The sequence below is a fragment of the Ruditapes philippinarum genome, unplaced genomic scaffold, assembly GCF_026571515.1.
Source record: "Ruditapes philippinarum isolate M1 unplaced genomic scaffold, ASM2657151v2 ctg791_1_1_1_1, whole genome shotgun sequence".
NCBI lineage: Eukaryota > Metazoa > Mollusca > Bivalvia > Venerida > Veneridae > Ruditapes > Ruditapes philippinarum.
The window spans coordinates 124642-137659 of NW_026861391.1; the positions used below are offsets into that span (position 1 = coordinate 124642).

Genomic DNA, 13018 nt, shown 5'->3' on the forward strand with positions numbered 1-13018 from the left:
GATTGCGTAAGAATGATACGGTACTGCGCACAGGGCGATACGCGTAAAAATGATGCGTAAACCCTAGACACCGTGATTATGCGTAGTTGTAGCGGGAAGTTACTACAGCCAATGAAAATAAAGTCAGTTAAGGAGTGGTTCATTCGCTCCGCATCTATATTTAATTTCTTTTTATTCGTTTTTGTCATCAGGTGGATTTTAATCAATAAGAGTTTACGTTGCATGTATCTACTAAATCAAAGCGCTGCAAGCATTTAAGATATTAAGATATTTTATAGTATCTGGTAACTGCCATTCCCTCTTGTTTTTATATGAGGAAAACGTAAATGCGTCTTTATACCTGCGATATATAACCGTTATTCTTAGTACCATACTTCAAATGTATAACCAAATGACTGTACTTATGTCATGATATGACAATATATATCTAAAAAAAGGAAATGTCATTTACTATAAGAACTTTTCTGCCTGACACTTGTACGTAAAAACAATTTCATTTTTATTCATTTTTTACTAATAGGTATATTTTAGATACGGTGGGGGAATATTTTCTCGTTTTATGTCAGATGACTTTTTTTTTTAGTCTTTAACAGATGTTACATTTTGAGTCTCATTTAGAACTTTACAGGTGAGAGTGTACTGATTCTCTGTAGAAAATTTAGTTTGATATTCTGTGAGATTACTAGTACTAGTATATATTGTAGGTGAATGTCATTTTCAGGTTTTAATTTTCAGCATTGATGGGGGCCTTTAAATCCCTTTGAATCTGTTTTTATGGTTTTTACCTATGAAACCATGAATAACTTGCAAAATGTAAACGTTGGCAACAAAGTGAACGTTTTCATCGAATGAATAAGTTTAGTAAATTCAAAAGCGAACAATACAACAAAACTTAGTTGTTGTTATAGCTGTATTTGTATTTTGTAACGATACAATGGTCTATTTAGCCAAATTTACTCTTTCAAATTGTAGTGTTATGTATGGTTTTCATTGTTCTAAAAAAGCACTCAACAAACGGTCATCTCAGCCCTTAACTAAACATGCATTGTGTGTAATTGGTACTGAATAAGTACAATTAAAATAAAATGAACTAACTAATAAACACTCCAATTAATAAGAAATGTTTTTCTTTGCAATGCTATTGGCCAATCTCATCTGTCTGCATGCCTTGGTTTTCTGTATTCATACATTATCATATTAGATCTTCATAATCTAACTTTGAACAATAATTTAGCGAATTAAGACCCCCAACAAGACAAATATGTAAAAACACAAATGATAAAATTACATATACATGTATGTGACTAAACACGTACCACAAAATTGTTCAAGACTTTCAAATATTCGGAGTCATTACATCTTTGATAGATCTAGCAAAGCCAGAATACCATGGTCATCAATAATAGTCATCATAACAATTCTCGTTTAACAATTTCGGTCCGTGAGATGCACATATTATTTTAACCCTTTAACTTAACGTGATGCTATCGTTATAGTATATTTTCTTACTGTTATTGAGGACAAGTCAATTTTCACACCAATACCTTTTTTGACATGACAAACAACAAAAATTTATAATCAAAACGTGACTTTATGAAGTATTGTTGCTGACATTTTGCCATTCCTCGTGGACCAAAATCGCTCGATGCTGTTCATAAAAGGTCATAGTCGCTATATGGTATTAAAATGCTTTTATAATAAATTGATCATTGTTAAAACTAGCATCAAAAATGAAAGTTGCCCTACAACAGTTTTCGATGAGTTTAAGTTATTAAAATCGGTGTTAAAGTGATCACTGTAGCGGAGGGACGGGTGACTGGCATATACTCTACGCCGGAACAAGCACTGAGCTGGGCGGAAGTCGTCTGAAATGTCCATGGGTATGCCATTGTCACCATCTGTGTTTTCTAGAATTGTTTGTCGGAAATCTTGTAGCTGAAATATATTAAAAAGAACCGTTTTGTTTTAAACAGAAATATCTTATCTTATTTAGATAAAAATTTATATCAAGAAATGCCACAGTGTTATTGATAAAAGGCCGGTATAACAACGTGAAGCTAAATGATATTCAGAACATAAGTCCTAAAGTGTTTCCTACCTGTTCTTCAGCAATTTCAATGGTTTTGTTGAATAAAGTCCAAGTGACGCTCTCGTAACAAGGAGGGGTTGTCAAACTGCCTTCATATCTAAAGAATTTGGACAAGTCATCTGGTACTAATCTTGCTAGTGGTTCTGGGCTGATATCCACATGTGTTCCTGAAGATAAGACACTAAGTGAATTTAGTCATAATTAGAGAAAGGGCGTCATAAGAATCAGAAAGAGGGTATTTTATTATCGACACTGTTGAATTGTGTAATATCCATACACATTTTACTTCAAAATAGAAAAAACTCAATCGTTACAACCACTGTTTCATTGATTTTTAATTACCTGTCATGAACAGTTCTAACTGAATAGAGTTTGCGATATCCATATATTTATGTTTGATGTTTGAATACATGAATATGTTTTTACAAAATATTCCGTCTTTAATATGTTTAACACTCTGTTAAAGGTTACCTTTATATTTGATCTGTTTAAAATGGCGAATTACTTCGTGCATATGCTTGTTGTAACGGCCAATCTACAAGAATAATTAATAAAATGTTTAAAATTATTTTACTATTTTATTGACTTATTGTTATTTTTTACGACTTCAGTAAAGTCATGATCAAAGAAAGTGTCACCAGCATAAGAAATAGTGTATCGTATTGTTGCAACAGCTACCACCGTTGTACTGTATAACATGCAATGATTAAATGTTGTATTTCAAAATTTAAATACGAGTACAACCTTGTTTGATCACACAACCGTGACATATTAACTTTTAAGCAATTTTAATGTCAAATTAGTTTTGCATTCGTAAAAACATATCTTCTTAAAACTCGTTTACCTGAAAGAAGAAGCCGAGGACGGCCAATCCATCATCTTTGTCCACTGCTGTTGATATGTTGTCGTATTTCTTATTAAAATGAACTATATGCATCTGAAAAGTACAAAACCAGTTAACGTTTTATTTACTTGTGGTGGTTAAATATGTACAATGACTTTAATTTCAAAAATAAAGAAAATACAAAGAAAAGATTATTCAAGAAACCTCACATCAAAGTTTGGAAAACAGGAGATCTCCAGAGAGCAATAAAAACAATTGTTTAAAGTGGACATTGCATATTCTGATTGATTTAGAGATGTTTGAAAGTCTTATATCCCTCACACTGGTTAAAGCTGTATTCAATCTACAACACAATAAAAGTATTGGGAGCAATGATTCCGAAGAGCAGGAAAAAATTTAAATCTATATATTGAAACAATGAAGTAACGTATGCAAGATTTATAGCCGCCATACAGCACTTCACTTCACTCCTAATAATGTCAGAAAAAAGTATTACATGACTTGAAAAAAATAAGGGGGAAACAACAATAAAGAAAACAACAATGAAAACACAATAATGAAAACACGACGAGAAAAGATTTCAGGGCGACAGAGAATATACATCACCGCCCTACCTCCATTGGAAAGTGAATTCTGTTCACGTCATGTTCAGAACCTCGTTTGTCTGTCGTGCCCCAATGAAAATGGAATTGACTGGCCACAAACGTTCCTGGAAGTCCACCGCCACTTATTTCATTGTAGTCCTCGTTTAAGGTTACCTTTACTGTAAATGTAATAAGAGAATAAAATGCATTGATAAGGGAAGTTAACAAATTATCAATATTGAATCGAGATGTCGTGTTTACTTTAAGGAAATGCGTAACTTTAATTGTACATTTGTACTATTATAAACCAAAATAAACATGTCGTAAGAATATAAATGGCACCATTTAAAGTCTGTTGAAACGTAAGTGTCTGAGATCCTAGTTTATATAGATTGATGTTGAAATTATGTGTTTATTTCAGGATTCGACATCTTTTGATATGTATCTACAGTTCATATATTACACTAGAGTATGGGAACACACAATGCAGACACTTGAAATTCATATTTCAAGGTTATTAATAATTGTAATACATCCTAGAGCAATCAATATTCAATCAGTTAAGCTGTTCTTGGGCTCTTAGCTAATAATAAATTGAAGGGGAAATGATGCTTTAAATTCATTTTAGCTATTTATGCATCTATCATCATTCATTCATTTTAAGGTTTGTACATTGTCAACTAGGCTTGATCTTGCTTAGAAAACACGATATGACCCACTCTGGTCATACATAGGAATATTTCAACCTAATTTCAAACAACAGGAGAATTTGTTTAAGATAAATCAAGGCTACAAATGACTGTAGTTCACAACAGTCTGTCTATTCAACGAATTCCAACAGCTTTTTCAAGATTTTTAAAAACTTACACTAAATGTTATAACGTAATTTACACTACACTGCATTGATAGGGCATCTGCTCATGTGCACAAAAGGCAGTTGAAGGTGTCACATCATAGTACGCTAAATTGGGGGGAGTAAAAAGATAAACGCATACTTCTCCAAATCCCTCCAGAGGCGTGCACGTCGCGGAGAAGGCACACGGCAGGTCAAGGTCAAGTCATCTTAAGTACCAGAGGTGATTGGTTGACCTGTCGTGACTAACTCTGGAGGGTTGGCGCTAATGAGAGCCGTTTTTGTTATCGTCCAGTATGGAACTTGATGCCTGGCCAGTATTGTCGTACTCCTCTACCACCAACGAACGAAGAATAGGCTTCAGGAAGATTCAGCTTGAAAAAGACGTCCCCGATGTGACTACCCTAGTGGACCGGCACGGATGCTATATTCTCGGACAGATGGTTATACCGGCGCCGAGTATAAATAAACTTGAACTGACTGACTGATAAATGCATCCAACCATGACGGTCATTTTACCTTCATCACTTTATAATATTACCAAATATGGAAACTTGTCTAGATCTGTCAGCTGTTATCACTTACAAAAGATCTATTGAAATAACTTGATAACAGATTAAGATTTTATTAATAAGGGCCTCCATTTATTTTTAATAGTACATTATCTAACTACTTATTTTTCAATGAGGTAAATAGTAAAACTCCATAGGCAATACTTCATAAAAAAAACTTGCATGAACCATTTTAAACAAGTGACTATTTTAAGATAGTTATAAAGTGTAACAATTTACATTGTTACACTTGAAACAAACAGTTTCTTATTGTGTTTTTTTCTGATAATATCTAACAATTAAAATCAAGTACTAGTATGGCATTTCCACAGTATATAAACGATTTGAACCCCAACCGGATCTTGTGAGAAGATTTTAGTGTCAGCCATATTCTGCCACTTCACTTGTTTACGATATTGGTATTTATATTGATACTGATGGACGTTAGGTTAATAAATCTATATTTATATTATAAGAGAGAAACTTTATTAAACGTCTAAGTTATGCAAAACATAAACGTTAGCAAGAAGGCTATAAAATAATCGAAACTCACGAACAGCTTTCATGTGATCAACACTGAACACGAACAAAAATCCGTCTTATTCCAATGTTGATTTAGTTAAACATTGAATTTTGATATCGGACTACTAAATTAATCAATAACAAACGATAATTTAGTCATATGCATAAAATATTGCTGTATCTTGAACTAGAATTTAAGAGTTTCACCAAGGAGGTCATTTCCGTAAACTGAACGTTACTTGCTGGTGATTGTGAACCCTACTTGTGAGTTTACGAATTTTATCTGTACCCTGACTTGTGAGTATTTTTAAAGATTTATTGGAGGAAAAGTTTACGTTCATTGCGATTTTGTATCAATTATTGCCAGAAAATATAATGATTATAATAGAATTTTAGTATATAAGGTGGGATATAAGGTATTTACCGAGAATTGGTTTAACTGATACTATTGTTAATCATTTGTTTAAGAAAATATGCTATGTATATTTTTCTTTCGCATCACCATGCAAGAATACAACTGCATATACTGTTCAGTAAAGACTACGAATTTCAATGACATCATTGACCTCTAATTATTCGCCATCCAGACTGCAACTTGAAAATAAGAAGAATAAAATTTTCTACTTAAAAAATTTCAGCGTCACAGCCAATAACGTAAACGAAAAAAAAGAAGTTTATAACACCAATAGCTGAAACACTGACAATTAAAATTTCAAAATTTCCCGAATATTCTCCGTTTAAAAAGATGCCAAAATTGTCGACGTCTATGAAAGGAAAGATATACAAGAATAAAAGTCGTACATGTCAGAAAAAGAAAGTCAATTAATTTCTGAGAATATAAAACAGTGTTTAAAAAGGCAGAATGAAATCAACAGTAGGTGAAAAGCTTTCAACATGTTGAAATAAGTAATCTGCAAAAAAATCTTGTAATGACATTTCGAGTTTTTTTTATACGTGACGTTATATAACGGTCACGTCAAAACTAACAACAATGTCGTTAGTTAATTATTCCTTTCAAGAAACAATTGTCTTTCTGATTCGTATAAACAGCCACTTCATGCCGGTATTTTCGTAGACAGTGAAAACATGACGAAGCACCTCCATTCATATGCAGTTTTAGTTACTTACATAGAACTAAAACATGTACCCTTCTCTTGTGACACAATAACTTCATATTCTGCACATCAAAATTAAGAACATACGACAAAAACACAATAAAAATCATCAAAAGTGACTCGCAAGTAATGGTTCAGTGAAAACACAAGTAGGGTACAGATCATTAAAATTGTTTTAGCAAGACGGGTACAGTTATCAGAAATGTCGCCTCTATTATTTACTATGTTTTATCAATATTCAAAGATATTTTCACAAGTGTCTGTCCGGTAACATGAGGTTAAGACAATAAAGTTAAGATTCAGATATGAGTTATAGTGAAATAAAACAATTTTAGGCATACATTTGCTTGTGTAATCGGCGTGTGTTGACATAAACAAAATATGAGGCGAAGAGCACAGCGTTTTATGCGCATATATTTTACGAAGAAGGTTATGGTTGTATATTTAAGCAAAGATAAATTATCTCTTAATATGAATCAAATGTTAACATACCGTAACATATTAAATTCAAGCCGATTTTTAATAGTTTAATGTGTCATTACGCCTGATTGTACGTTTAGATGCTGAATTCTTCTCACAAGATCCGGTTGGGGTTCAAATCGTTTATATACTGTGATTTCTGCAGGAGAAGAAGTTAATGCAACATGCGACTTTATGCAATTTAGTCTGACATGATATCAGCGCCGCAGAATTAAGAATGAGTTCGAATATAGGTTGTGATTGAAAAAAGGTTGTTTTGGGATAATATGTAATAGACGTTGAAATACGATTTTTTTCAAAACAGCGTATAAGTTGTATTGATATATATGATAAGTATATGAGCTGGAATTGACAAATATACATTTTATTTGGAAATTAAGGCGTTTGGGGCTCCACTCTCTAAATCTCTGTGTGGAAAACATATTACTTTTTATATAAAGAAACCAGTCACTACAATTAACGTACCTGTATGTCCATTGTTTTCAATAGTGTAGTTGTTATTGGGAACAGAACCGTAGTTTTTTAAGACAATTGGTTTGAGTCTGTTGACATCAACAATAGCTTCATTAGTTTGAATACTTATGGGAGATTGTTTCACGCCGCCACAGTGAGGGTAGTCCAGATGCCAGTGGTCAGGACCTAAAAATACAAAACTAAGTTGACAGGTTCGCCAAGAGGTTAATAATGTGATTGATTTACTTATTTGCTATCTAATATCAGTAAAAACGTTCTGAAATACTTCAAAAAGAATAAATGCTTGTATTCATTTTAGCTTCAAAAAGCTATTAGGGGCATAAACATTTGAAATATCAGAGATTTAGAAGTTTAACAAGTTGCTGACGGGACATACGGGATAATATAGCCTGAGGAAGAGTCAGGTTTTTTTTCTGTACATGCCTTCCGCAAAATAATGCAAAGTCTAACTGACCATAAGTTAATCAATAAAAATATGAAAAACGTACAAAAACGTTCTTTTTTCACATATACTACAGCGCACGAGTGTAATAAAGCATTTTAGTAATCTAGATTATCAGAAGTACAGATGGGCTGGCTAACCCACTTATTATCATAGACGATACTACGTCATCGCCCACCTGCATCAGACATTTTCCATTGGGAGGTAAAATATATTTTTATTCAAAGAAATCTTAAGAATATCAAAAAATAATGTAGCGCACCAAGATTGGCTTAGTAATTGATATGATTTTAAAAACGTTTAAAGTTTAACTTTTTTAAATCAGGTACTTGAGTCAATTTCAGTGCGCTACATATTTTTTGGAAATTCTAACGATTTCTTAGAATTAAAACATATCTTTTTTTTGCAGGTACACAATGACGTAGCATCCTATTATTGGTTAATACACAGGAAATTTTGATTTTTGATTTAAACATAGAGTTTATCTTTATTTCTACGGTAATTTTTTCCTACTGAAAAATATCACATCTCTTTATTGCTTTCATCAACGGAATGATTTGGATAAAATAAGAAGAATTCTTCTGTATAGTTCGATGCGAAGTTCTGGTGGAAACCCGGAAAATGAAAAGTGTTTTGCCATTCGCACACCTCAGTTCACTGAACATATGGCTCTAATTTCTGACAATGATGATAAGAAAATGGTTCATGACTATAAATACTCACCAAGTTTACCTCTGTAGGTCCAGACCTTTCCTGAAATATAGATATATATGTAAATAAACATAGACATACCATGTTTTAATCAATCATTTGTGATTTTTAACTTTTTGGTTTGTTTGGTTTTTTTTCTGTTTTTTTTTCTTTTTTTTTCTTTTTTTTAAACTAAAAAAGACCTGAACGACTGAAAAATAAAAATATAAAATGTTTAAAAGAATCAGTTAAAGTGGTATTTGATCCACGGCATCGTGAACAATGAAATCTGTGATTAATTATTATAACTTCCCGGATATGACGTACTGGGCGACATTTTCTGGCCGCCATACTCCGTTTAGATATTCTTGCTATCTTACGTAAATCAAATGACAGAGAATTGGCATTCACTGATTCAATTGATTGTTAATTACTGATTAAAACTGATATTTGTGCACTAAATTTGTTTATTTGACACTTACATGTCAGTCTATCGTGTTGCTGAATTAGATATGCCATTTACATCTACCCTTGGGGGACAGTATTTTTTCTGTATCTTCATTACCAATTCATGAATTCATGTCCGAAAATTGTCCTACCTAATTATTGTTTTCATAGTATACGGCTTCGTACATCTAATGTTTTGTTTAAGGTATGAAACGTATATGCATGTACATTTTGTATATACATATAGTTGCTATCGGTAACCCGTTTGGAAGAACGCAAAATTTTCACACACAAAATTATATAGTGAATTCCAAAAGGTAGAAGTCGTTTTAAATGATCTTGTTTCTTTAAAAGCCTGGCAGAAATTTATTCATGTATTGTAGCCGAGGGTACAATGAAACGTACATTTTTGGACTTACATCAATATACATTCAGCTTTTAATAAATGTGAACTGTACACGTTCTATGTAAATTGTTCACCTTTAGTCAAGAAATAGCAATAAAATATTTTTAAGCATTTATTCTAAATATGTTGAGAATAATATAATTATATAAGCATAAATCAAGTACTTGATTATTTTATATACAATGTATACAATTCATAAATATTAAATATAATGTACATTTATTAATTTATTTTGACGTTTATGTTGCCGTACAATGTTTTATCATTTCATAAAAGGAAACGAAACATAACTCGTACAAAATTCTCTGATAAAAAAATCAAGCACATGTAACCTGTTCCGAAATCTGTAAGTTTTAGACGTCAGGAATGATGTACTTTCCATGAATATGTCATAGCATTTACTGTAGTAGACTTTGCTTGAATCTTTGTTAAACAATCATTTGTCAAAAATTTTAACAAAAAAAAAGAACCCACTAAGTCAGAGACACGCCCAATATCTTCTAGTTACAGTCGGGTCATTTAATCTTAAATTGTTACATTTCTATCTCGGAGCATTTGATTTTTGTAAAAGCTGACCAATATTAAACTGTCCCCTTAAGGTGTTTAATTTCAATCACATGTATCATTAACTAGGAGATATTGTTATAGATTATATTCATTTAACAACGTGACAGTGTTGTAACAAGCTCATTCACTCATGCTCGTTTAGGAATGATATACGTTTCGTCATTATAACAAAAAAGGAACCCCCCAACCCCCCACTCCACCCCCAACAAAAAAATCGGTGAGTACAGATCAAGTAGGATTTCTGTCAATTAACTAGATCTGGTTCGAGCAGTTTATTTCCATTTTTACAATGTACATGTGTTAAATACTAAATGAATTCATTGAAAGTGCGATTTTTATCCAGTGTCAAAATTAAATTGTGTAAATAATAGTATATTGATATTATATTTGGTTAAAAATAAACTAACCTATTTCCGAAGGAGACCGGCTATAAAAAACTATAGTGTGTATATATCCATGTATAACGTAACACTTTTTAGTTTTAATAACTACAAAATATATAATGTACTTTTTATGTTATCGTCTGATTTTATTGGCCTGTCTATTATGAAGACATTTAAGCACTCATTGAAATATTCGATCTATTCGGTTTTATGATAATTGATATGGAGTATATTTCTAATGTTTTGAAAGTCAGACCAGCTTAATGTAAATGTAGTCGTTTCATCCGCAATAGAACAGTCGTTTGAGTGATTGTCTGATATGTGAGATGTCTGGGGTCCGATCCCTACTGTTGCCATTTTTTTTACCCACGCTTTCTTTATTTTTGCAGTATATTTTAATGGAAGTGCTTGCATAATTGTCTAAACGGATATGAAGCAATTTAGAAACACCGTCTTGTCTCGATTTGTATTTTACTGTATTGAAATGCCATTTATTGTTTTTATTCCAGTTCATTTTAAACATTTATTACATGTATTTAAAAAGAGTATAGACTTTACCAAAACAAGAGCAAAATATCAAAATAAAACAATATAAAATAAGAAAAAACATTGACCTATATAGCTACTCGGTCTCGATCTTAGAACACGTGGGGCACTCAAAAATTATGAAACCGTAGTTTGTCCTTTTGACACATATCAAATTAAGTAATAAATTACAGCGTATCTCTCAGGGAACGTACCGAAAATATATCGAAGATTTATATATTGTGTGCATTGACGGTAAAATCAGTATGCAATTGACAGGTTGATACAATCAAGCAATATAAAATAATAACTGAAAATGAAACAATTCTTCATTACTTTTAGTTAAATTTAATAGACAACAAACTTGTCTATGTTATAGTTTTCATAGAACTTTTATTCGCCAAGCAAAATAATCATGAGTTATGAAATATTTTATACTTTTTATTCTAAAGATTTAAAATATTCTGTAGGTAAAATATTTGTAATGTCACATCGACATTCTTATTCGTCACTTTTTCCCGCTAGTAACGTCGCAAATATATATACAATATATATCTGTGTTGAAATCAGTATCTGAACATAATTTTTAGAACACGTTAATGAATTCTAACTTAATACTTGTTAACCAGCTGCAAAAAATACGTCCATCAAGAGTTTCCTTTATTACTACAGTTATGTAACTGATAAAAATATTTTATAAAATGTTGATAAAAAAAACGCATCATCATACACACAGACTCATCACATAATCACATATATCATTCGACTGTGAGGCAGAAAATAGAACTAATTACTGTTGCGATTTGAAAGACTTCCCCTTTAATTTTGTGTATTGCTGAATTAGTCTGGCAAGACACCAGTGAAATACGGAAAAGATGATTCACTTGAAATATTCATTTATTTCATCAATATTTCTCAATATTTCATTTAAAGGTATATAATACATAACGATATTAATTGATATTTGTCATAATCATTTCTATAATCAAGTTAGAGATTGTAGAATAAATAATAACATGTCAAAGTAAAACATATCTCAATATTCAGTTTCTAAAAAACTCAAATATCAAAAAAAATGTCTAACCTGCACTGCAGTTCACTTTTGTGATGATTCCAGACATTGCTAAACAGACGACAAAAAGCAGACGACACATGCTAATGCAGAACAACTTCTTCTCCAAAGCGGAAAGAAATTAAATTCCGTAAAATTATAAGGTGCCCGCCGAGAAAACGCTGAAAGTTTACCGGCCTTTCAGTTCGTAGAGCAGCATTTTATATTGCAAAGGTGACCTAAATATGATCCATATATGGCATATCTATATGAGATAGGATCTTCAATTTTGCGCTATTTGGTTAATGCATGGCCGAAACTGTGTGAAATTGGTATGAAGTCTAGACCGGGGTACCAGGTAATTTATGCCAAAACTTTACTACAACAGTATAATTGCAATGTGTAGACATGCCGTATGAAATTCACAGAGACACATCTTAAAATGCCAATAAAATCAAAAACAAATTTTGCAAGTTTTCAAATTTTATTTTATCATTTCATTATGCATGGGTATCTACAAGTCAAAATGCTATGTAATGATTTACATAATATAAATGCACGATATGTACTGTGATTTAAATATTTTTCTATTCCTTTTTAAACTAGAAATGTAGAATGCCAATACATATTGTACGAAATACTTCTACTTTATCTTCAGCAAAGAGATCACGTTTTTTAAAGACACTTTCTATGCAATTTTATGTAATTTTGCTGTTTTGTACTGCTTCCGGGGGCTCACTTGTTTCCAGATATTTATACATCACCACAGCAGGTGTCAAGTGATGTGTGGCATCCGTAAAAAGTTTCCCCATTCTTCACTTTAGTGTTATTGTTTTAGTCCTTCGGAATCTTTGAGTCCAGCACGTTCTAGTGTTGAGAATTGATTAATTACCGCTCAAGTCGGTACTAGCTAGGGGCCTGAGGGATGTTGCACTTTTTCATTATCCCTCATGTATAGACTCAATCAAACCGAATCTGCAATTTTCATGTAATTT

General features: G+C 32.0%; 1 protein-coding gene across 1 annotated transcript; it reads right to left on the bottom strand.

The window, feature by feature from the left end:
* Window positions 1-325: 325 nt before the first annotated feature.
* LOC132715464 (carbonic anhydrase 1-like) lies at window positions 326-12237 on the bottom strand. The gene is made up of 8 exons (XM_060698467.1): window positions 12057-12237; window positions 8678-8707; window positions 7504-7677; window positions 3548-3696; window positions 2934-3026; window positions 2561-2624; window positions 2099-2256; window positions 326-1935 (listed from the first exon to the last, which is right to left on the bottom strand). Exons 1-8 carry the CDS (start codon window positions 12124-12126, stop codon window positions 1693-1695), a joined length of 981 nt encoding a protein of 326 aa, XP_060554450.1. The 5' UTR covers window positions 12127-12237; the 3' UTR covers window positions 326-1692.
* Window positions 12238-13018: the final 781 nt, after the last annotated feature.